The following is a 27,991-nucleotide window of genomic DNA, read 5'->3' as shown; positions in this document are numbered from 1 at the left end:
TGCGATGCGATAAGCGACTTTTCGTATTTTCATGCGCTGCACGCGCCCTCGGGCTCCTCCTGGCAATGGCCGGGCAGCTCGGCATAGTCCGCGCGATTCCTGCAAGGAAAGGAATTGCGACACATTTTTTTAAGCAGATTGAGAGTGGCGAGCGGCGATCACGGAGATTCGTCATCTCCCGGCACGCTCGGGAAGAGGGATGGGAGAGAGCGTAAAATCTTTCAAATATCGTTAAAACAAAGTGTGTTAAGCTGATTAGTAGAATTAGTAGAGTTAATGAACTGGGGGTCGATTTTTAACTAGGGTTTTTTAACTAGGGACCCTTTGATCAGAGACTGCTTTCCTTTTAGAAAGCACAGTTGGCACAAATATCGTTCTATCCTTCTTCGATGTTATGTATCAAAGAAGCAATAATAATCCAATTCCTTGAATTAAAATAATTTATTGTTATTTTTAACTTCCACACGTGTGTCAAAATTAATCAATTTCTGTAGTTAGTTTCAAAGTAACCAACATCTATATTAACGTATGCACTTAGTAAATAATAAATTAAATTATTAATAAATCATATGTAATAAATTTGAATCAAATTTAATTACACAATACAACATTTCTTTGAGTTAAGGCTATCACACATAAAAGTTTTAAGATGTCGCCAATCATGGTCGAGCAGTCTAAAGCGTAAGATCGCACTTTTGCTATGATAGGCAGATTTGTTTACTTTACAGTTACGGCTAAAGTTTTTTTTTACGTTTGATCATGGTGGAAGAAGATAGGTGAAACAATTTAAATACGTAGTAGTCGATTTGATTACAGTCAATCAGAATTTGTCCTAAGAATTTAAAAAGCAATAGGATAAAATTAAATTGGACAGAATATTGAATCTAGGACAGAATTTGATTTACGTTTGCTAGTCTTTAAATTGTTTAACTCTCTTTATTGTATTAAATTAACAATATATTGAATAAGAGCAGTGGCGATCTATAAAAATGTTTACAAATAACTCAAATTATATAGATATAGTCCGACATTATAAATTTACCAGTGTTGGTATTCATTGAATAACACATTGAATAACAGATAAGATGATATTTGTGTCGACTGTCTTCTAAAGGAAAACAATTATAGTCTGGTCATGAGATAGCATACATATCATTGGTCTAACATTTTTTGTTAAATCGCGTTAGTCAGCGCGAGATAGCACGTATCTTTTTTTTCTCTCGCATCATTGCAGAATGAGATAAAACATATCAGTCGATTTTTTATCAAAAATGTTAGACCTCTTGTCATGGCCAAATTTTGATTAGAAGGTCTCTATTTTTAGCTAGTGTACTGCAAAAGATCTCCAAATATGCTGCGAAAATTCTAAAAAATGTAAAAAGAAGCAAAAAAGCGAATGAGGTGCTAAGTAAAAAGTATTTTAAAAATTGTGTGAAAACTATCTAAATTATATCATTTACTCTTATTTTAATCAACGCTAATCGCGCGTCCTTACCAACTTTTAATACAATAAAATACAAAATAAAATAAAACATTAGAACTTCACTTTTTATTTCTGCATGTTGTTTTGACAGTATTTGATAAAAATATATATGCTAAGCGTTAAAGCGTTTGTACCTAACATTGTACGTCGACGAATTTGATTCATTATTTAATGCGAATTGAAAAAAGTTGAAAAACCTTAAAAATTACAAAAGTAAGCAAAATTCACTAGGTGCATTGACCAATACAATTATAAATATTCTAGTGAATTTGTTTATAATTTTTTATAATTTTCATATCATTTCAAGATACGTAATCCCTGGATTAATCTGGGAATCAAAGTGGCCAATTCCTACTGGCAGTAAAAAGGGAGAGAGTTCCGGATGGGCAACTTCACTTATTTTTATTTTATCGTTACAGTTCGTTTAAAAGATATGTACAAGAAACTTTCGTCTGCATATACATATTCATAATCATTCGACATGAATAGTTGTTACCTCGATTATTACACATTCAAATAAAATAGCGTTATCTGAAAAGAATTTTAATCCCTCTCTGTTCCTCAAAAACCCCTCGCATTAATTTCGCGATTAATTAAACTCCTGTCGTGAAACTTTTCAATCGATTCATTTATTTATCTCGGGGATAACAAACGTTACATAAAAAAATAACGGGGCTATTTACCGATGAAACCTTTCAGATATTATTGTTATGCATTCGAAACGAGAAAATGAAGATATCCCAAGCAGCATCATGTCCAAAATCGGGATATATCTTAAAAACGTCATCAAGTCGTTTTTTATAATTGCCACTACTATGTCTTGTACACAAATAAACAAACCATTTTATAATTATTGCAATATATAAAATAGTTTATTCAATAGTATATTCACTTACATATATTAATTTATTCAACTATATACATTAATTCTACATATAAAACTTGTATAGTTATTATCTTCATAGTTGCAACCTCTGTATCTTTCTCTAAGCATGAACATTATATCACAAAAGTCTTAAAAAACTTTAAGATGTTTTATGTTCCGATTGTGGACATGTGCTATCTGAGATAGATGTTTAGTCCCGAGTTAATGAAAATAAGATCACACAATTTCACACATTCGACACGGAATGGCACGCACAAAATCGTATTTGGCACCCAAATCTATTCGGACGATTATTCTCCCAAGTTATAGCTATAAAATCGCCGCATTTTTTTTACCACCGTGCAATTTACAAAACTTACAATTAAATCTTTTTAATGCATAATACAACAATAATAATAATAAACGCGGAACATGCCTCATGCGAATGATCAACCTTTTTTACATTTATCTTACGGCAATCAAATAAAATATAACGTTATACAATACTGGGGATATAGTATAACGTGTCAATATCACATTAGTATTTAAAATATCATCTGTAATTATCTCGGGTGGGGATTTAGTTTGATGCGTAATGAACAAATGGGACCGTGTGAAAATAATGAAACTTCGTGTCGAGATAAATATTGGCTCCATGAAATATTATTTTTATTATAACAACGTCAATAATAATAATTTATTGTAACGTTAATAGAATTCTGATTTTTTAACAAAAATTTAACTACGTTGAAAAAATCTTTCAACATCCATATACTATTTTCTTTTTAAATATAGTGTTTTTATTTTATATTTAATGTAAACTACTAAATACGATTCTTTATTTTATATAATATATTTGATAAATATTATAAAAAATACGTCATTTATTTGTGCAAAACTTCCGTAAGATTGCATCATTCACCTCTTATTTTTACGATACTGTTCCAATTCAATGTTAGAATTATTTTTTACAGTAGATAGTAATTTGTACTATCTTCTTAATTTAAATACCTTTAACAAAAAATTATATTTAAAATAATGTTTAGAAAAAATATAAATATTTTCTGTCATAGCTATGATATTAATTCATATATGTTTCGACTTAAAATTAAATAAAATTTATTAATAAAAATTATAAAAATAAAAATTATTTATATTGCAGATATACGCAATATACATATCTTTTACTTATATAATTTTTTAAAAACATATTCTTTACGAAATATTTTCACAAATATCAATACTGAGAAGAAAAAAGAATATATAAAAATTTGCATATCTTTTGATATCGCGCATGCTGATATATATTCGTTTTGTACACATTTTAAATTCTATCACTTTATATTCTATCTATTACATCCTATATACATAATAATGATAAATGAGAAAATTCGTGCAAAGATTTATATGAATATATAAAACATCTATATAAAATATAGATCAGGAAAAGATTTTAAGGAAGGGAAATTAAGTCCTCGTCGAAGAGTCGCTATATTCTGCTATTCAGGTCAATCATCTTCTCATCGTTATGTCTGTAAAATTAAAGTCTTGCTCTACGTCATATCTATAATTACGTAGCTCACTAAATAAGTAACACGAAATAGCATACATATATATGCGATTAAAGAAATTCAATCATAAATAGGTATTCTATTCTCGTATTAATGTTCAACATACTATCTCTCATTGTGTATAATATTTATACAATTAAATGTAATTAGAATAATACGAATAATGAAGTATCGAAGTCCGCTGTTATATTAATAGTTAATAAAATCATGCAATTAATAATGCTTATTAACCATCAAAAGTGCAACACAAAAAAAGATCAGTCAACATCTTCCATATACATGAAATCTTAATACATAATCATTAGATCTTATACAAAAGCTTAATTCGCAAAGTATTATTTTTATATTATTATTAGCATAGGTTCAGGATTTCTAAAAAAGTTATTCGATAAAAAAGATTGGATGCAAAGCGCAAGCAATATTAAAGCATGCATGTATACATACCTGTACAGAACATAGTGCTGAATTAAGAAAAATACATCAAACGCCACAGAAAAGAATCCAAGACCGAATTTGGTTGGGTCTCCAAAAATACTCTCCCAATCATCTGAGATAACAATTTATGACGTTAATATCTTATAAACATTAGTTTACGCATTCTACATACAAGAAAGTAATCTAGTTGTACATTTGTATGTTTACCATAGTTATAAGCGTTGAGTATCATCTGTAGCATTGATAAAATGCCACCCGTAAAATCTAAAAATACATTTCCTATACTCCAGCCGACAGTGGACTTCCTTCTATAATTGTAAAATGCTTGCGGTACGTATTTAATAAGCGTTACGCTGAGCTTAACGTAGCTACAGTAGTAGAGAAAATCTAGCCATTGGATTGTCTTCACGAAAGATAATATCAAAGATATTAGTATAAAAATCGCAAATATCCCATGGATAAAACGTGCAGTCGTTGATACTCTCTGATTACCTGTCTGAAGTAAAAATAAATACGATTGAATTACAATTTCTACAAATAGCTACTTTAAAGGGATCCTAAAGTCGTCTATATTACCGACTAAATCATATAATTTTTGTATAACAAATACTTTTTTCTCGCGTTAATACATGTCTGTGAGGTGGAGTTTATGCCAAGAACAATCAAAAATTTCGAAATTGATATATTTTTTACCATTTCTTAGTGTAACATGGCGTCTCAAGCTGTTAAGTCGTGATAACATTTGCTTGATACGGAAGTTTTGCAACCTGTACTTACGAAATCCACAGACACGTAGTTTGCACGAATAAATAATGTCGAGTTCTGAGAATTAGACTTAGATGCTTTATCGCGATGAATTTGTTATACGAAAATTGACACGAACGTGCGACTGCGTGTACCATAGGTTGCGTGAGATACTGGTATGGTAGTATATAAAGATATGTCGATGCGCTGGACAAACAACAATCTCTGGTGATTTTAGGCTTCACTTTAGGATCCTCTTAAATATATGCTGTCTTGATGTTTAGTTACCTCATGAATAAAACATTGTCCGATAACTATTATACTAGCAAATACTGCATGTAACGAAAAAAATATATCATTGATTTGTACAGGATTCAAGCCTTTTGGATATCGTTCGAAATATTCTTTCTGAAAATATTTTAATAAATTAATTGATCGTCATAATACGCGCATTTTTATTTCACATTCGTACTAAAAATTATTTATTTATAAAAATATCTCAATGTTAGCGCTCTCTCTCTCTCTCTCTCTCTCTCTCTTATTTCATTGCAAGATATAGAAACAAATGGCAATGTCTTACCTCAATCTCAGGTATCCAGTACAGGCCACAATTGAACAGTGCGTACATAAGAAAACCGACAAGATTTAGTGACACGTAATCAAAATTAAGACCCACAACACTTTTACGTTTATAATTAATATAGATTTGTGGATAGAAGCTTACACTCCATGCTAAAAAATATATCCATCCAACCACAGCACTGATATGATATAATGTATTTGATTTCTCTATTGTTACTCTAACAAACGCTTGGGAGAAACTAAAAAGAGATATACAGATATATTTTTGGATATACTGTTAAAATATTATTTTTAAAAATATGTTAAATAAAAATAACAGAAATAGAATTTGCTCACTTTAAATCGATATTATGTAACTGATCTCGCGGTATAATAATAATTTTATACATAGACATTTTTCAACATGAAAAATGATAATAATTGCTTTGATAATAATTAAAAATTTCGAGGTAAATTTATTTCATACAACACTTTCTAAAAACTGATTTTTTTAAAAGTACCAATAAGTTTAAATAATAAAGTAGCATTGTGATTCCGGTAGCAAAATTTGCAGATATTTTATCACTGATATATATTTAATAACTTTCACTTATCAGTATTACAAAAAAATATTAAAATTATTTATAAATAAATTATAAAAAAAAGTTATATATAAAATTATTTAGACGTGGTAATTATTAGACACTGCAATTGAATTACGAAATAATCTGTTCAACATCTGGAGACAGACTAACGAAACTGTATGTTACAGCTTGGTTGACAAGTTTAGGTCAAGAGGCTATCTGAGCAATCTTAGCTAGCAATCTTAGTGCAATGGAACGTGAATTTTCCACACTTTTGAATCTTTTCAGAATTAGTCACGAAGATAGGGAGGGAACGAAAGCATCAGTGTCATAGGTCTCTATTCCCCACTGTTTATTGTTTCACAATACTTGATTATGAATGTTTATAGCAAATGATAAATACACGTTCGTAATCAACTGTTATTTAAAATATCAACAGCCGATTGAAACGTTTAATCAAAATATAAAAAAAAAAGAGCTCGTAAAATTTCTATAAAACATTTCTATACTTACTCCGTAATATCACTAGGGGTTACATTAGCGCTAACAATCAAATGACCTGCGCCCAGGCCTTTAACATAAATAACCCATTCTGTTTTTGAGTCCCTCGGTGTAATAGAAAAGTTTGATGGGTTTATAGATAGCAGATCAGGATGCTGTACATCTATCGTAACGACTGCAGTTCTGCTATCAGGTTCTAACGGTTCCCTGCAAAGTAAGATGTGGCTAGTAAAAAATCTCATTTTTAGTATGTACGCATGGTTGCAATTCTGAAGCACACACTGACATGAGCCTATCATTCAAGCCATTCAAGCTATCATTGATTTATCATTCTGTAATTGAATGATAAAGTATAAAGTCCGAAAACAATGTTACATTTTAACGTCATTAGATGTCTGTTGTTATCAGTTTTAGAGCATAAAAGGAGATAAAACGAATTCTATCGCCATGGCACGCTTAGATTAACTAATATAAGCTTAATGTGGGTGAAGGTGATAGAACACAAATATATTAATTTTAAAGCACTTTTTATCATGCATATATACAACAAAGGTTTCTACTAATGTAAACTTAATTTACACTCACAGATATAAGTAACAACTATGGGTGTTTTCCAGCAAGAGACAGAAAACAATGTAAGGTCCCAAACTAATGAAAAGCACAGGCAATAGAAACAAGGCAATAAATTCCCATATAGCACAGATCATTCCAGCAATATTGCAGCAACACTACAAATGTTACAGCAATATTGCTGCAAGATTCTGTACTGTGTATGGATTTCGACCTATCAGAAATTGTGTATCAATACAGCATAAAATTTATTGTCTGTGTGTAATTTCCTGTTGCTATTGTCTGTGCTTTTTATTGTGTTTGGATCTTAATAGAATGAATTGTTACATCCTTGTTATTTGATAAAAATATTAAATAAAGATGAAATAATTCATGAGTTATGCCATTTGTATCTCTTGCTGGAAAGTACCCTATATCAGCACTGTCAACACATACATGTCCCTAAAAGCAATACAACAGCTCATATTACAACTTCCAATAGCCAATAAAATCTAAGTACTCGACGATATCCACAGTGCAATCCAATGTAATAGCTCAAGTTAGCGACTCATAACAAGCTACTCACGTCAGTGATAAGTTGAACGAGCTCCGCTGATTGAGTTGTACTTTTAAATCCTGCGTTGATGCTCTAAGGTCTCCCTGAACGCATGTCAAAACTGTAAATATGAACGACATGTATAGTAACGAAAATGAAAACATTCCCACTAAACACAAACTAATAGTAATATTACATCAATTATTATAATTTCCTATTTAACTATATGGACCGTATTCTAAAATTTACTACCAATAATGAAGATCTGAAATGCAAGTATAGATTTTTCAGCGATGGCAGTGAATTTTAGTACATGAATATAACATATGTTGTACATAACAATTATATGACTGTGTAATTGTTATGTACAACATATGTTATATTGATATTTATATTGATGAGTGGTAAATTATAATATTGTCATGTAATGTTAAATATTTATATTGACGAATGGGAAACTATAAAACTATAATAATGGAAAACTATAAAATTATAAATTATATGATTCTACATATTTATATTAATGAATGAAAGATTATAACATTATGATGTAATGTTGCTATTACATTTTTTGTGTTCAGCGGGTTGTATATACTTCTCTATGTTTCTTTCTTGATCTCACCTGGTAGTAACAAGACCCACGAGTATCGCAACAAAGCCATATTGCACGATAACTGAAACAAGACAACGTACCACGTTTAGGTTGGTATTATCGCACTTCAATGAGGTAGCAGTTAATGCAGTTATCGATTCAAGAATGCCATTGTCATCGCGCTCTTTCGCGGCGTCCAGCTCGGGGGGGGGGGGGCCCCCCGCCGATGGCACGAACGCAGCAAGCATGTGGAGAACGGCGGGTTTAACCTCAAAATGCGCAAGGGCATCACGGCAATTCGTGCTTTACGATAACATTTTACGCGCTGTGGCATTTCGTTACAAGTGCCACTTGTCGATAATCTCGATGATTGGTAAATCGTTTCGGATCTTCGCGGATATCTTAAATTTTGGCGGCTATCAGAGCGTCAAACAATGACGACGATGTCGACGAGTGCTGTTCGTTATCGTAGATATCATTTCACGAGTGTTCTCCGTTGTAAGAATATTAGGACGATGGCAATAAACGCGAACGCGACGTTTGGCACCGATCTCGATAAGTTCTCGCAGTTAAGAATAGTTAAAAAAGCGATAAGGAGTAACGGAATGCGACGTCAACAATGAGCACGTGACCCACGACGCGCCACCGCGCCACAGCTGCCACTTGCCAGCTGGAGTGACATTTGGCGGCAAGATTCGCACTCTCGCAGGGATGATTGATATGTAATCATTTGGGTTTAATGAATCCACATTGAAAAAAGACACACATACATATGCACATAATATGTTTTTGTAAGAAATAATGGAGTGAATGATCGAAAGAAAGATAGAAGCAAAATATAATATATATATATATATAAATATATATATATGTACATATAATTATGTAATTATAGCTTTAAAAAATTAAAGGAAATAAAGCTATTGCTTAAAGAAATAGTTGTTTAATCTAAATGCAAATATAGTAAATATTTATATATTTACTATATATTTGTTGTATATTTAGTATAGAAACTTAGCGTAATAAAATATTTTTTTTTAAATTTAATAAAAAGGAATTATTAAGGCTCATTATTTAGGCTCGATTACATTAACGTTACTTTGATTTTAAGCAAGGTTTAAAACTCTCTTTGTCTCTGTCTCTTTTTCGGCTTTAAAACGAGACAGAGAGTTTTAAATCTCGCTTAAAGTCAAAGTAACATTGGTGCAACCGGGCCTAAATAATGAGAATATACATTCAAAAAAATACAAACATATATTCGTAGGACAATATAATGTCCAGCTTGCAATCGATTATAATTTCTTATCGTTCTTTCTTAGTTTTCTAGAGAAATGAGTCGCAATTTGTACATATTGTATATAATATTAGAAGTAACGTTAATTTTGCATAACTATCAGACGGCGTTGTGCAAATCCTTATAAATAAGTAATGAAACAATAGAAATTCTATAGACTCTAATGAATTAAATCAATTAGGAATAAATAAGTCTTTGAGAGCCAATCCTGGATGCGATTGCAATGAGTTTCATTGTATATAATAATTAAATAAAAACGTTTTGATCCTTGATTTTGATTTGCTCTTCAGCAAATACATTGATGAATAACTAAAATATATACAAAGATTGTCGTTAATTACACTCAGGAAATTAGATTGTGTTATGGTACTTACAAAATATTGTTCGTCTTAATGTGAATTATGGATAAAGTCTATTCGCATTCATATATCAAAATTGTCCATTAAATTTCCAAGTTTACTAGATAATGAGTTACGTCAAAGGTATAAATATTTAATAAATAAGATTGAAATTAGACTGATGGTATTTTATTAAAAATTTATAATGTGGATGTTTGAAGATTGACATATTATGCGATGTTGACAACGCGCTTGTTATGAATCTACTGAGAACGTTTGTCACGCAATAACACAAATAGACCTTCAATAAAACTGGAAGAGAGGGAAGCATCAATTTTTAGAATTTAAAATAGCATATGTTTATTCTGTATCATTTTGTACGTTAAGGTCATTTTTCTGTTTATGTATGTAAATCATTTCTGCTGTTAGTCGTTTGTTTATTCTCCCATATTCTCCCATATTCTCCAATATTCTCCCAATCGAAATCATATGCAAATTCCAATCTATGTGCCGTAATGATCGAGAGTGTTGTGTTGTTTTCCAATTAATATGGTCCCTATGCTTCTTAATAAATAAGTAATAATAATCCAGGAAAAAATGTTATATATTATATATAGACATATTTTATATATAATTGTATATATATATATATATATAAAGTTGTTAATTTTTAATATAATTATATACAATTTTATATAATTATATATAATTATATAAAATTGTATATAATTATATTAAAAATTAACAACTTTATATATATATATATATATAAAGTTGTTAATTTTTAATATAATTATATACAATTTTATATAATTATATATAATTATATAAGAAACATTTTTTCCCGGGAAGAGAACTTTACAAAAATTATGAAACGTGATAACATTCATATTAGAATTTAGAATTATTTCATATGTATATATGACATCAATAATTCTTTTCTTAATCGATAATGAATTTATTCTATCTCATTTCGTGAATCTTAATAAATTTTTTTTCTTTTTATTTTTCTTTTTATTTTACTATTGTTTTGCTTTAAATTCTTCTGCTTCTTTAATGCCATATTATTAGTTTAAAATTTCGAATAATCTTTTATTTTTATCATTGTAAAGTGCGTGACGCTCCCACGGTAACTGCTTGCATTGAAAATAGCGAAGAACTTTATTCAAAGAGAAATTTTCACAGCGCCGACAATATAAAAAAGTCCATATTTACTCATTATTTTCTTAAAAGCAAGAGAAGCATTTCCATGCAAGACTCCTCGACAGAGAATTTCCAATCATAAAAAATTTCCTTCTTTTCATTCAAGTGTATGTGTGCGTTTCATCGAAAGCTATTTGTATTATCTTTATTAATCTTTACAGAAATCTAATATTGGTCGATTTAATACTTCCAGTAATAAATACAATTTATTACCAGAAAACAGTAACTAATTACTTATTTAAGTACTAGAAGTACTGAACACAACAGTGTTTTTAATATTTAAAATAAGTAATTAATTATTATCTTTCAATATTGACCAGTATTAGATTTCTATAAATAACTGTAAGAGAATACAATGTACGTTTAAACATAAAAATATTGAAATTTTTTAGCATCTGAAGATAACTTTTCTAAGAATCATTCGGATAATTGTTTCAGGCGTGTAAAAACATGACTTTTGTATTGCGTGCACAAAAAAGTTTCATTACGGAAAGTACGATTTTGCTGAAGTATCTAAAAATTTAGCTAGATACAGTTCTAAAAATAATTTTGTTGGACTATAAAAATAATTAGGGTAACTCCGGTATATACGCCGCGGAAGTCAGAAAAAATAGAAGGAGTAGGGGTAATTTTCTCGCAACTACTCTATTACATGCGTTTATGTTATATTGAGTTATAATTTCAGCTTCTTACTGTTAATATTAATGAAATTATTGTGAGTTGAATCGATTTGTCACTGTAACAAGTAGCATCATCATAAATTATAATCTACATAAAATGATTACTGTAAAGCGTGTAAAAGACCTAGTGGTTATTTCGTGATACATACGTGTAGAGGAATAATAAAGCATGTTGTATAGCAAAATATAAGTGCTTTGCTTTCATATTCATTGTTTAGTTTGTTGAACCCTTGCATTTTTGCCTTATATCCCACCCATTATCTATATATGTATAGCAAAAATGCAAGATTTCAAAAAGTTTATTTTTTAATACGAAAACTAAATATTTCGGATTTCTAATACTTTTTTCATAGTAGTAGACAGTACAAAGTTTTTACGATATAGTTCGTTTATTAAACATAGTAAATAATACTTAATAAATTAAGTTTTTGGTAGGTGCGGCGTATATACCGGAGTTACCCTATGTAGAAAATTTAAGCATGATGAGCAATTCTACAAAAAGTTCTGATATTCTAATAATTATAGTGTCCTGCAAAATTATTTTAATGGTCCAACGAAGTTATTATTAGATTTGTATCTTACTAAATTTTTATAGATACTTCAGTAAAATTATCCTCTCCATGTTTAATTCATTTAATGATATATAGACGAAGAAAGAAAATTTAACTAATTTTAACAATCGATCCTAATTAACGCAATTAATTAAACGCCCAAGGGTCATTTCACTGATAGATTTGATCATTTAAATGTTTCCCATCCCTTTCGCTGTAGATCAAAGAACGAAAATTCGGTTGAATTTCGTGTGCTAGTGTCAATTCAGACGATTTCGTTCACTATTTCCGTTCAGCAGGTCCATTCGCTTTTTTTTCCTGTTTTCGCACTTACAATTAGTGCTTAGTCGATGATAATCTTAACACATGCTTTAGTGGGTCAAATCTCGGTAAAGTTCCATCGAGATTGCGAAAAGGCCAGCTGTATTTCAAAGAACAGGAAAAAAAAGATAGGAGTATGATAAAGATTGCGCGAGAGAAGAGAAAGGAGAGAAGAAGAGAGAATAATATGTCGAACGCGGTACCGAGTGACAAAGACAAACGAGATTCACTTTGACGTGCCACAGGAAATTCGTATGATAGAAGTGATGAAAAGAAAGATGGATTTTAGCGAAAGAGACAACAGGGTTTGACGCTAATACTAAAATAAGCCGGATTACACGGAAATCAATAAATCGAGTAATTCTCTTTACAGCGTAATCTAATCGAGAGAACGTTTTTTTTTATCGGAATGCTCACATTCGGCATATTTCCGATATCTCGCTCTCGTGTAATTCTTTTTTTTTACTCACTACATTTTTATTCGTAAAATCGTATTTTATATTAACATTGTCATGTTTCTACTTTATTACATGTAGCAAGAGTAAATATGCTTTTATGAAATTTTTGTATGTGTACGTACTGATTCGTTATGTGAAATGTATTTTCTACTGTGGACCACACGACTGAAAGAACTTGAAAAATGTTCTAGAACATACCGACGAGAGAGAGAGAGAGAGAGAGAGAGAGAGAGAGAGAACAGGGTAGAATTTTTATTTTTGATATCTAACTCTGTGAATCCATTCGAGCCGAGATATGTGCACGTAATGCGCAAAAAAGAAATATAAAAAAAAACGTAACTCCACGTCGTAAAAGATCCTAATTAGAACCGAATTAAAGGGACAGTATTTCATAAAAATAAAGCAGAAACGCATGGGGGCATGAGGGATAAAAATATAACCGCTCATTTATTTCGCATTTAGGTAAATTCGTTTAATAGCGATTATTATACTGTGAATTTAATTAAGCACGAAAATAGCAAACAATTTTTTGCCTCGCAAGTATTGGGAAGTACTTTTTACTTTTTTTGTTAATAATGTTACCTCCGCATACGTACTGTTGCGTGTTATTCCTTAATTTATATTGCGATATCGCGAACGATTTGCACGCATTAAAATCTAGGCGGTCGAGTATAATAACAATTATCATAAATTAAATATTAAATATCGAATGAGGCTATTGGATCGACTTAATGCCCGTTTCATGCTAATTCTTATCGTAGTCAATTACTTAATCGCTCGTATTCCAATATGGGTTAATGTTCATTGTTGATTAGAAAATATAATTTAACGCGACTTATTAACATTTCGGAGACACAACATATTGTGTTGATACGATCGTGTTCTACTTCTGGAATTCCACAGATTTTAGGAGATATATCATTATTTTATGTCTCAACAGACAAATGATACCTACACGTCGTACTCCCTAAATTTCTTGAAAATGAAATTCCACTCGAAAAATAAAGTAACTACGAAATCGCTCAAATTGGAGTTTTCATGTGTATGGAGTGAATTCTTCTATGTTGTGGAATGAATATTTTTATTCGTAAAATTAAGGCATGAGAATTTGAAATATTCTACATCACTATAATCTATAATAATTAAAAACAATGCAAGAAGTTTAATAAATAAATCACATATTGATCGTCGTGTTGACATTATATGTATAGATATAACGACACATTTCTAAAAATAAAATGCTAATAAGAATCTACGTTTACTGAGTTTTACAACAATATTTTTTAGGTTAAAACTCTTAGGATACGTTCCGTTTCACGCACGATGCATCATTTATCCTTGTTTAACATTTGGTAAACAACAAGGATAAATGATGTGTATCATGCGTGAAACCTCGTGAAACGGAACGCACCTCTATAGGTCTCATACTGAAGTCATCTTGACTAATGTTTCACTCCAAGCGAATAAAACATTCACTATGATTGGGGTTAAACATTCACTCTTATGAAAAATAAAATGTCATTCCATTCTGAGTGGCAGTATTTCCACTATTGATTGGAGTGAATTTTTATTCTTTTTGAATGAGATTTTATTCTGAAAAATTTACGATACAAATAAATTATAGTTAAGTAATAAATGAGATCGATTGGAATGAATTTTCAATCGTTCTGAGGAAGATTCACTCTGAAAAATTTAAAATGTACAACGAAATTATAGTTAAGTAATAAAAGGATAATTACATCAATTTTATTGATTTATGTATCTTGTAAAATTAGATACTTATTAATTTCTTTAGCTTATTTCTTGCAGATAAAAAGGATCCTTCACGCATTTTTGTAAGTAACATCTCGCTTGAAAATTTATAGAATTAAGTTTGAAAAAAATTCGCGCTTTATAAAATTTGCATCAGTTACCGAAAAATATAATATCCAAGGTAACAATATCCTAATTTTGTTTACGGCATAATTGTTTTCTTAATATTCGCCACCAGAACATCAAGGTAAAGAATGTTTCACCTTCGTATATTTGTGAGGATATTTTAGGGGGCCCACTCCCTCTTTCTCTCTCACCGTATTCCCCGTGATACATTAAGGCAAAATGTCGACATTACAGGCACGCGTCGCTCGATATATCATTGCACGAGGTGTGCGTAGTCGCGTGTGTGCTAGTCTGGACTCGACTCGGCCTTTCTGATTCTCTCACCGGTCGAATTTATTGGGGCGCGCGTCGCGACTCGACGGACAGCATCAGCATTATTATTCCATTGGCGGAATTATTGGCGTAATTAACTGCCCGGCTAAACGGTTTTAAATACTCCGCGCCGCGCGCTGTCGCAGCCGCTCAGCTGACTTTTGTCGCTCGCTCGCTCGGGGCCTTCTCGGCCGATCGATGGAGCGCGAAATATGCGACCGCCGGCCACTCCGCTGCCGTCCGTCGAGAAATTTTTTATAGCTCTATTCCCGATTTTATCGAGACTTTCCTTTTTTTTTATGAAGTCAGCGCTGCACGCGCGACCAACCGACTTACACGTGAACCCCTACACCCTCTTGTATATATAATATCTTGATTTCAAGATGGGTTGTAAATCATTGTAAAGTGGACATATAACGTTGTTCCACAGAAACGATTTTTCTAATGATCGACCAATAATCGACCAACGATCGATCAAATCATATTAATACATGAAAAAAAAAAACAATTTTGCCAAAATATCTAAAACTTTAGTTAGATACAGATCTGAAAATAATTTTGTTGGACCATCAAAATAATTGTGCAAGACACTCGTGAAAGCATGACATGCAATGTTGCAAAATATTTTGACATTTTAGCAACTAGCTCGAGTGTTATACATAGCAATTTTAATGATTCAACAAAATTATTTTCAAATTTGCATCTAGCTAAATTTTTAGAAATTTTAACAATATTGTTCTTTTCAAATAGACATCGTCGCTTGTCGTGACTTTTATAAATTTTGATATTAGTTATTGGAAATCAAATTAACTCGTAATTTCCAGGAAGGATTTTATTGAAATTTTACTGAATTTAAAATTTAGCTAGGTACAGATTTAAAAATAATTTTGTTGGATTACTCAAGCATAATGAGTAATCCTACAAAAAGTTTTGATATTCTAGCAACCGAGTGTTCTATATAACTATTTTGATGATCCAACAAAGTTATTTTAGCAATACCGTTATTTTCCGAGTAAATATCATCGCTATTGCAGCTTATTTAAACATTAGATATTTTAGTTATTGGAAATCAAATTAATCTGTAATTTTTCCAGAAAGAACGATTTTGCTGAAGTATCTAAAATTTAGCTAGACATAGATTTAAAAATAATTTTGTTGGATTATCATAATTATTATGTAAGATGCTCAAGCATAAATAAGTAAAAAGTTTTGACATTCTAGAATTCAGTTCGAACATTCTACGTAATTATTTTGATTCAACAAAATTATTTTCAGATCTAGTCAAATTTTTAGATACTTTATCAAAATCATTTTCTGTATGGAATATATGTTTTGGTAATTCTGGGATTTTTCTAATTTTTAAGTGGTTGTTCTGTCTTCGGATAAACTATGTGATAATTTGTCTAATGGATAAACAAGAGAGTAAAAGAGTAAGAGCATTAGAGAGTTAGAGAGTTAGAGAGTTAGTGAGCTGAAGTTTATCGAAAGGTGAAACAATCCAGCCTAAATAGTGTAAAATGATTTAAAATAATTTTGTTTCACAATCTCATTTTTCACATTTTCATTTTATTCATGTGTGTTAATTGTTGTACTATATTTATGTTAAAGTTAAATGTAAAATGTTTTATATAGTTAAAAATTTTTTAATTTTTTCTAAAAGATTATAATAACAGGAAGCTTTAGTAAGTCATAACAATTTATATATTTTTTTAATATCATAAAAAATATATATTTTTGTTACAGGTTAATCAAGCAACAAGATCGAATTAACAGGGTTAATTCAACCATTCACTCTTCACTAATTTGAAAAGCCTTTTGCGTTTTACCATTGTTTATCGCCTGTTTCGATTGCATGATGTCGTTTGTGAAATATTTACATGACTAAACACTAATTTATCTAATTTTCTATCACATCCACGTTATATACCGATTTTATCCCTACAGTATGTGGGAGAGAGTAATATTCGTCTATAATGCAATTTTCTTTCGTTTAGTATCTGTACTCGCTCAATCGCGATTTTTGCTCGATAATGGCAGATTCAGTTTCGCGACATATCCATATTTACGCATTTCCCGCAATGTGAGAGAACAACAATATATTTATTGTAATTCGCATATGATTTTTCTCTGTTTAACAGTCGCAATAGCGAAATTGTAGCCGCGAAAAGAGCGAATTCAGCTTTCATTAATTTCCGTTTGATCCTGTAGTTTATTACATATATTCGAAAACAAATTATCGGTGCGAAAATAGAGTTGCACGCGCAGTCGCGTATTATAAATCATTAGGTACACCGTGGCCGTCGTGCATGCGACAGGCTGCATTAACGTATCTTGTCATTTTCTACGAGAATAACCGTACGATTGCCAGGATTCGTGTACGTACGAGTGGGGTCGCGAAAACAGCTTGTAATAGCTACGTCGAAATTTGAGCACTCATGCTTTTATCGTATGAATATTGATGAGCATTGTCTATTGGAGCGTGAATTTCATGGTTGGCGACGAGGTACGTTGTAAACGCGGACTATTGGCGCAAAATTATTCTCACTATATGACGGTAGCTCATTTTCGAAAAATATCATTAATACATATCGCGATATTCCTGATGCTATTAGAAACGCTTGATGAACATCGCTTATCTTTTTTATTTAAAATTAGCCATTAATTTAATATTGAAATAATTAGCTGTGATATTTAACTACATCGTATTAGGTATCTTTGCATACCGAAAATTTAGATCTCTTATAAGCAGAATCTTTTTTTCTTCCATATATATGTAGTTTGTTATATTTTTCCAAACGATTTATTCTGCGGTCACCTCACGCTTTTCCTGTATGCTTTTGTAGTCGGTTATCGACGTAAATTTACGAGTTCCTTGCCAGTCTACCCTTTATTGTGGATCCGGTTTCCAATATTAATATCACCGTCCAACGCGTTTGATCGTATCACAATATCGGATTTCGTGAGATGTTTGAGAAAGCAGCGCTTAAATAGCAAAGAAACAACAATGTGTTGCTAATATTTATAAAATGTAAAAATAATATCACGATTGACAATACATATTACGCCATAAAAATATGTATGCGTTATAAGTGCAAAGTGTTTTTATAAATATTAGATGTTTAAAACGTTTACATTTCAAACATCAATAAAAATGAATACATCAAAGTATTATGTTTAAATCACAAATTGCTAGAACTCTGACAGTTTGTATCATATTTTATTTAATATTTCTCAATCTCTTTTTAATTCTGATCAATATTTGCGGGTTCAATGGTTTTGAACATTTCTTTCAATTATGATCCGAAAAATTTGTTTAAACAAATATTTCTTACAACTTTATATTCCTCAGAGTTTGACCTACAAAATGAAAAAAATTGTTCAATTACGTTAATTTTAAATAAGTATATATTAATTTAAAGTACATTGGATTCGTAAATATATCAGTTAAAAAAATTTCGGAACGAACGTCGATCAGAGTCAAATGTATGTTCATTGTTTTACATATATATTCATATATATATATATATTGTATTAATTGTATATATATATATATGATATCATTCTTCTTTGCAGAATTTGATACTCAATAATTCCGCGTTTTTTCATGAAAGAATAATTCATTCAAGTATCTCTCTTGCAAAATGGTCATATTCCATTTTTTAGAATAATAAATACTAAATAATAATAAAACCAATCAATTGATTATTAATTTTGTTATTTTCCAGATATAGCTTATATTACAACATATATGTATATATGTTATGTATGTTACATCGCCGCTAGCTTATAGTATTCTCTTGGTTTGTTTTTATAAAAACTGGATAATACAAATCCGCATGCGATGCTTGCATGCGGTTCCTCCTTTTATTTATTTTACTTAGTTTGTTTTATTTAGCGGTACCAGTTATTTTGTTTCAATTCCATAAAATATATTCATTGTTGTTGCTCTGCGGTTGTCTGTTTCTAATTCGATTCCCATCGTGAATTTACGGTCTCGTAAAATAGCGGTGTTCTAATATGTATTACTCAAGCTGGGATTATAAAATTTCTTTTAGAGAGATAATCTTATATTTTACGTACTCTTAAAAATGGAATCAAAAGATATTATTGGTTACTATAGAGGTATCTAACTTTTAAGATATATACAAAGTAAAAAACAAATGTAAAAGCTACTGACTGAAAATTTTAATTAATTAAATATATTCTGTTACTATTTAATTAATATTGATTACGAAAATACAGGTCAAATTTTTAATTTATTTATTAGCAACAAACTGTTTAATTATTACAATAATGTTTGCTCTTAAAAAAATAGAAAAATACTGGATTGTTACTCTATTGTACATACATTATTATTAACAAAAAAGTTTTGATATTTAAACCATTAAAACAAATATAAATTAAAATGTCAATAAAATGATTTAATTTTTGCACCTTTATCTGCTTTGAATTTCATCGTGAAATCTCTCATTAATTAATGAAAATACTAGATGTTCAGATTGATTGATTGGCGGAATATTTAATTGACCCACTTGAGGAAAGCTCACGATGAGTCTGTCATTGACTGTCGAACTCATCATCAGTTTTTCTTGAAGTGACAGTAACAAGATAGCATTCGTCTCTAATAGTCGATCAATCGATCGAGAAGTTGATTAGACAAGATTCAACCAGTCAAGGATACATAATCATTTATTCTATTAATAATCTTAGTCTATGGAAAGTATGTTCAACATTCCAGATCTGGTTTACAAGTATTACATACTTGCCTACTATATATGCGTAAGTAGTTAGTAGACGATGTTTACTGATAAAATGCATGTCTAAAAAATAGAAAAACCGGTATTCTTGTGATAGAGAGTGATTTTGTAAAATGCGTAGATTGACTATTAAATTTTTGTTTTTTAAATCGATCCTTCATGTTACAAATTCCTAAAAAACTTTCTGATTATCCGTAGTTTACAATTATTAATCGACGTTTCTGCTCGTAGAAATAACTGACTTCAAAGAATGTAGAGATATATGTAGTATGTACACTGCACTTAGCGAACTGCGTACGGGACGTCTTGTACAACACGGTGCTCACGAAACGTGTAGTTTCACTAAGTGCGATTATCTCTTTAGCTGGCAAAATTGCAAAGTGTAAAGTAGAAATTCCTGGCGTACAAATTATGACAGTTAATAACCGGAGCGCACGTATATATAACGCGTAAGTAAATAATCGAATTAATTGCGGCGCACGCGTTCAAATAAATATATCCTCATTCTCACACGATGGTACCGCGTTGTAAAATTCAACGTAATGCGAAATATAATATACATATCGCGCACGTATGAGATATAGGCAATACGCAATTTCCGCTCGTAACGTGTCATCGTGTAAATAAATAAAAATGGTATCGTCGTATGTTGTTGGCGGAACGAAATCCGGTCGAATTTACAAACCAGTGGAATGGGAGTGAATATTTAATTACGCCATTTGTTTATCCCATTCCGCCGAATCGCTAATTCGCGCAACCGAGTGTCCGATATCCTCGAACAATAAGCGGCCGTGTATTAAGCTCTATTTACATTTCTCATTATAACGGTCAAATTATCGTTGCTCTGACGCTTATGACTTCGTGACGTTTCGTTGTAATTTTATTTAATGTTATTTATCATGATAATGGAAATGGAATAAAATCCCCTCCGTACTGGACGGGAGCTACGCGAATAACTCAGGAAGATAAGCTCTATTTGAAAATAAATTCTGGTTAATACTCCAGAATATAATTAAATTTGCAAGACTGCAATTTAATTCGTCAAATTGTTGTTTATCGCTTTAAAAAAAAAATTAATCAAAACCGATTAACATCTCGTCAAAAGCAAACTATATTTCTTTATAATCTAGCATCTTTAGATACAGATATGATTTTTTTTAGAGTTAATTAATTTATAAATGATTTTTCTCCCTATACGTGACGTGTACTAATGAATCGTTAACGTGTTGGATTATCTTGATTAATTTAAGAAATATTAATTATTAACATGGTTGCCTGATGAGCGCATAGGTCGAGAAGCTACTACTCCTGCAGCTCGATTGTCTTATTTATGACGAAGAACGCTTTGTGAGTCACGTGTGCATCGATAATAAGATCGAGCATTGTCTCGTGACCGATCGATATCGCGTTGCACGAGAGAAACATGCAACACGCTTGACGAACGCGCTCCTCGGCGCCGAGAAAAAGAATAAGAAAGCTCGCGATATTAATAAATGCAAATCTTGGGCAAGAATTATTTATTTATCATTTATCACTGTAGAGTCTTTGTTAATAGATTTGCCGTCTTTATACTTTCATCGCATCATTTTCCGAGTAGATTTGTTGATTCACTCGAATCGGTTTCTTTTTTTAATCCAAAGCACTTCTTTTTGACAAAGTTTCACGAAAATTTGCACATTTTGTTTTTCTATTCTGATGAAAAGATCGCGTGATACCTCGAGCTCGATGCAAGAAAATTCTTTGCCAGATGCAATGTCAGTGGCTTGCATAATAATGCAGTACGCAACGCTACGCTAATCAAGAACGAAGGCTACGAATGCTAATAACATTTTTATCTCGCTACAGTAGTTACTATTTGTCCATTTTACCTTGACTGTCAAGAGAATTTAAATCGCTTTCAGAGTTCGACAGGCTATAGCGCAGTTAGATTAAAGACCATGGCATACAAAATACTCAAGCAGTAACACGTAACAGTAGGAAAATCAACATGGATTTGCTGCTTACGTTGTGGGCTTGCAATCTTTACTACACCGAGAGAAATGTCTAGCACGTATAATCATTTATTTTGTTGACATGTACTTAATAACAACTTTCTTATTTTTTTTATTAAAAATTTTATTGCTCTAATTAAAATTTGATTATTATAACCTTTGTTCTAATCAAAATTTGATTAAAATTACTAAATTTTTATTAGAACAACACAATTTTTTAATGAAAAAGTAAGAAAGTTTTTATTAATTACATACTAACAAAATAAATAATTATACGCATCAAACATTTCTCTCAGTGTGTAATTGACCAACTCACTTACTATTTAAGTTTTACTGCTTAAGATTTTTTGTGTCCCGTGACCCTAAGATTACTGTAGAACATCCCCGTTTTCCAGGGTGGAAAACGGGGATGTTCTACAGTACAATCCTAGGATGTTCTACAGTACAATCCTAGGATGGAACTTTGTGTCTGCGTAAAGTTTGTCCCTGGAATGTCCCCGGTTTTCCTTAAATTTCCCTGAACTGGTCATTTTTTAATTATTGGTACAAAAACAATATTATTATAATTTGTTTTAGTATGGTTATACAGAAATAGCAGGTAGTAACATACGCCCAGTTTTATAATTCTGTGATTATCGATATTCTGACTCATCGATAACTTTCTTATCGACAATGCATTGTTTAGTCATCATTGTAATGAACAATTGAAAAATATAATTATTGTACGTCTTTGGCTTTCCAACACGGAAGAACGATTTTGCTAAAATCTAAAAATTTATATGAATATAGATCTGAAAATAATTTTTTTAGACCATCAAAATAATTATGTAAGAAATTCCAACATGATGATCAAAGATACAAAAAAATTTGACATTCTAGCAATTAGTTTTGAGTGTCTTACGTAATTATTTTGATAATCTAACAAAATTTATTTTCAGATCTGTATCTACAAGCTAAATTTTGAAGTACTTCAACTAAACCGTTTCTTTGATCATATATTATCTCCGTGATCAACTCATACTTTCTTCTTCCTATTTGGTGTTCAAATTCTTTCTTATTTTGTTGTGTAGCAAAATAAGTAGGTATCTGAGTTTTTATGTGCTATTAATAGTAATTTATAAAATGATAAAAATAAAAAAATTTTTTATTATTAAATTTTGACCTACAGTTTATTAAGCAGAATGGAACAATATACATATAAAATAACACTGGTTTTACGTGTGGATTATTTTTTTTATATTAGTAAAAGAATTGAAATCTGTTCTCGTATTCGGTAAAAAAAATGTGGTACTCTAAGATTTCATATTCAAAATCAATCTTCTTTCTCGTTGCTTAATCCTAATTTCGTTATTATAAGCAACTGCAGTCATTCGTCACGCAAAGACTTCCGTGCAGTATGGACTGTCACTCGACGCATATAGAACACTCATGTTTTAAAATAATGAGTAATACAATATGATATACATTTATCGATATTGCAGCATTTAAAAAGACTTTGTTTATTCCACTCGATACTCTTTTCTTATCATGTAAAATAACGATATATTTAAGACAGTCATATATGATTTAGGTGCAATCGCTTTGAAGTACGTGCACGGCTCGTACAGTTGTATCGTATAATGTATTTCGTGGTAGAAACGGCTATAACGAAAGGGTTAATAATAGAATACGAATGCGGTATCTCGTAACGGTACCACGAATCGTGCATTGCATATCGGATCTGTTGCAAAATTTCCATTTGTTGCGGATAGTGCAGTTTTGTTTACGGTACGCTGTAGGCGATTTTGCAAAATTTTCAACAAAAACAACTTGCGTCGTTAACACTGTGTTCGTGCGATGTGCCGCGCGCGTGCTTTTTGTCGCTATTCTATAGCGTCGATAAAGCGCCGTTCCATCCAGTATGAAGAAGTTAAAAAGCTCGCGTAAGCCCATATGCCCGATCCCGGCGCATTCATGAATAATTCACAATTTATTGAGTTTTTAATATCAATATCGACGGGATCGCGGATTAATCGACTGACACGACTGGCCAATATTTATGCATCTTTCTTGGTGATGTTCACGTGCTGTCGTAATGCCGACAATTGGCCTTTTTCGTTGATTAGAAGTATTTATTTTTTAGTGGCGTTTGATGCGTACGGGAGTTTTTTGCGAAATAGTATAAATGGCTTCATTGAAATTTCATCATTTTATTCCATTTTCAAAAAGCCATCTACGACAGTAACGATATTGTGCCGGTGGAACGTGATACCGAAGTAACTAGAATGGAAAAAATCCTGTCAGCGTTAAATTTTGGAGTTGCAAGTTGCAATGTTTTTACAATAAGACACTTTCTATTGTCGATTATCAAAGACTTTGGATGATTTTCATTTGTTGTATACTAGTTGACTACACATCTATCTTCCTTTAAATTCAATGAGTAACAAAGATAGAACGACCTTTGTGTCGATTTGTGTCGTTAAATAGAAAGCACCCTTTGCTTTGAAATTTTATCGATAATAACGGGCGACCAATTATCATGGTTAAATAACTTGTTCATGTGCTATACACTCATACAAATTCATGATAATACTTGATTTCCACTTTCTTCATCATATCGCGAAGAGTCACTGAGTGATACATCGACGCAATATTCGATCGAGATGTAACGATAACAAGCTTCATTTGATGCAACGATGCGATTGTGATACTCAACAGAATGACTAAGCATATCCATTTGAAAAGTTTTCATATAAAAGTTTTTATGTAAATACACTCAATATGTATTAATTTTTAAATAAAAATTTGCAAATACACGTATGCATTTTTGTGCAAAATATTAGTATTTAATTATTATTTAATTCCTAAAAACACTGTGTTATTTCATTAAAGCATCGAATATTTAAAATATTATTTCATCGCAATATCCTGTGATGCATATTGTATATATGTATATAATTTACAAATTTTATTATATATTATATTATACAATTAGATATCAAATATTTCTATAAAAGTGTATCAAAGAGATTTTAATATTATCTTACAATTAATAATTCGAAATAATTAATTAATTTTTGTAATCATATAATAAAAGTTATCGTAGAATACGATATCTCAAATAGGCTCTATATTTAAAGCTTTTAATTTTACCACACGATAGTGTGATTTTGTTATTTAAAAATGATTGATACAATTAATTTATTATTTAACGTCGACATCTCTCGCTCAATATTTTTTCACGTAGGTAACAATATTGCGAATATTTATAGTAAGGATCACGAGCACAGAAATCGCTGGATGCGCGAGATATTCCCGCAATTTACGGAAGTCGGTGGCGCGCGTTTTATTGTATGTGTGCAAAACGTGTTTTGTGCCAATGACTTACGACCTATTTGCAACCGCATTCAGTGCCCTCGTTTTTCCTGGTTTCGAATAACTACACGTTTGCCGATGGTCGATCGCGCGACACCGAGTGATAGGTCCCCTTTCCCCTTTGCCGCTGATCGATTTTGATTTCACGGCTAGTTTCGCGGAAATTAAATCATTGCGCGATCGACGAAAATGACGAATCGCTTTGTCGTAAATGCGTGCGGTACAAAATTCTCGCCACGCATTCCCTCTCAAACATAGAGGGTTTAAATAATACTTTTGATGTTTCGCTTTTAACATTTCTTCAGTGAAACCACGCAAAAGAAACTTTATATGTATAAACCACAATACACATATAAATAATATCATAAATAAAGAATCGCATATAATAACTGCGTTCACAACAGCAGAAAAAGCCGTTTTGCAATTATTGTAATATTCTTTAATATAATTGGTTTATACATTTACAATTAGATCCAGTGAGGAGCTAATTAAGGGCGAAAACTAATTATAATACAAAATTATAATACAATTGCAAAGTTGCCTTTTCTGCTAAATATAACTAATGGAAGGCAAGTTGAAATTTATTACAGCCACGTTGCATCTAAAAAGAAAAGAATGCGAGTGTATGTGTTTCACTATCGAGGTACCAGTAATAGTTACAGATTAGGCGTAGGTAGTATCGTAATAATTCATTGCTTTGCTCGGCTTATTTCCGCCATTGTTGTGCCGTTCATTATCTATAGCGTTATTTCAGTTTGTTTCACGAGCAATCACGATTATTACGACGCATACTGCTGGTTTTTATCGTCCTTGATTTACCGATAAAAGTTTGCGCCGCAACGTTCACTCACCTGTCAAATTTCGCTCAGCCGTGACAGTTAAAATCTACCATCGAGAGATGCAGAGACATCCAATCTCTGCACGCGCTACAACTGACTTCACGAGATCGTCTGTAACGAGAAGCTTTTTATTAAAGGCCGCTGAAATATGCATGCTCGTAATCAGAAATCCAGAGAGAGTCCGCATCAAAAATTTTTATTCATTGACAGAAAGAATGTTTCTTTGAGTGACTTTGAATGACAGAGATTTAAACTTGTCTGCTTTATTGCATTAGTCATTAATTTTTAAAATAATATTATTTGAGAGACATTTGTATAAAAAAAAGAAAATAAAAGAAGAAAACTTTTCTACATATAAATTTAAAATGTGTTCATAAATTTTTTAAATAATATTTTTCTTAAATAGCACGTAATAAAAAAATTTTATTTTATAAAAAGCTTTATCAAAAAAATCTCAAAATTAATTAAAAATTTTATATTAAAAATTTTATAATTAGATTTCAAAAATTCGTTATTATTATTGTATTACATTTATATGTTTCAGCTTGATTTAATATTTCATATTTGAGATAAAATCAAGAAACATACCACTATGTCGTTATCGACCGATCGATCCAATTGAATTTGTAAGAATACAAATTATCTGAAATGATTTCTTGATTCTATTGCATCTAAAACCACGTGGTTATCATCCCGGTGAACAAACACTTTCGATCATAGACTCGGCACCGTGGAGGGAATCCAGCTTGTTGATAAATGCGATCACTGAACGACGATCTCGACTTTAATCTCCAATCGAAGCTTTGCCGATTGCATTTTCCCGTGGTTTCCGATGCTCCAAGTCCTTGAGCTTGATCTTGAGTTCATGAAGTTTTCTAGTTTCGTTGCGGATGATTGTATATCATATTTAGAGTTATTAGAATTATTTATTTTATTTTTTGCACTAAATTTTTACATTCTTTTCGAATGTATCGCATTGTGCATAAACTTACAAGTTGAATTATACGTTATTGACTATCATCTAATTCTTTTTTCAATTTCAACACGGAAAAAACTTATTTAGATATAGATTAGAAAATAATTTTCTTTAGACCATCAAAATAATTGTGTAGAACAAAATAATTGTGTAAAACCAATTGCTTTCAGAATGTTAAAACTTTACTAATTACATCAATGTTAAATGTTCTACATAATTATTTTTATGGTCCAACAAAGTTATTTTTAGATCTGTATGTAGTTAAACTGTTAGATATTCTTCAGCAAAACCATTCTTTCGATAAAATTATTTTTCAATGAAATTTATTATCACATTCTTTCACTATCAGCAACCATATTGATGTCGTTATCTATAATGTAATAACGATAGAGAGCAACGATGAAGTGTGCAAGTCACGTAATAACACTGTCTATTATAGCTTATACACGACTTAAAGTACTCCATTACTGTCAACCGACGCGAGGATGTTTTTTATTTCGTGTAAAAAATCGAGCTCACCATTAGAAGTGACTGATTATGCTGATAACAATCGGTACATCCGCAACGATTCTTCCTACAAAATTGCCGTTTCCCGCGG

General features: G+C 31.1%; 1 protein-coding gene across 3 annotated transcripts; it reads right to left on the bottom strand.

Annotated features, from left to right (window-relative positions):
• Nucleotides 1–10: 10 nt before the first annotated feature.
• Ctns (lysosomal cystine transporter cystinosin) lies at nt 11–27,330 on the bottom strand. Of its 3 annotated transcripts, none has more exons than XM_018503418.1 (10): nt 27,006–27,330; nt 26,430–26,528; nt 8,472–8,523; nt 7,880–7,970; nt 6,757–6,951; nt 5,679–5,919; nt 5,387–5,506; nt 4,562–4,850; nt 4,364–4,466; nt 11–99 (listed from the first exon to the last, which is right to left on the bottom strand). In XM_018503418.1, the coding sequence occupies exons 3-10, from the start codon at nt 8,509–8,511 to the stop codon at nt 30–32; spliced, it is 1,149 nt and encodes a 382-aa protein (XP_018358920.1). In that variant the 5' UTR covers nt 8,512–8,523; nt 26,430–26,528; nt 27,006–27,330; the 3' UTR covers nt 11–29. The 3 variants fall into 3 exon arrangements, with proteins under 3 accessions (XP_018358920.1, XP_018358921.1, XP_018358922.1); XM_018503420.1 differs by lacking the exon at nt 11–99 and adding an exon at nt 3,769–3,880; XM_018503419.1 differs by lacking the exons at nt 26,430–26,528; nt 27,006–27,330 and having other exon boundaries at nt 8,472–9,073.
• Nucleotides 27,331–27,991: the final 661 nt, after the last annotated feature.

This window comes from Trachymyrmex cornetzi, unplaced genomic scaffold (genome assembly GCF_001594075.2).
Source record: "Trachymyrmex cornetzi isolate Tcor2-1 unplaced genomic scaffold, Tcor1.1 scaffold156, whole genome shotgun sequence".
In the NCBI taxonomy this organism is placed as follows: Eukaryota; Metazoa; Arthropoda; class Insecta; order Hymenoptera; family Formicidae; genus Trachymyrmex; species Trachymyrmex cornetzi.
Note: the sequence above shows the minus strand (reverse complement) of the source record. Positions and strands in the feature narration are given on the sequence as shown.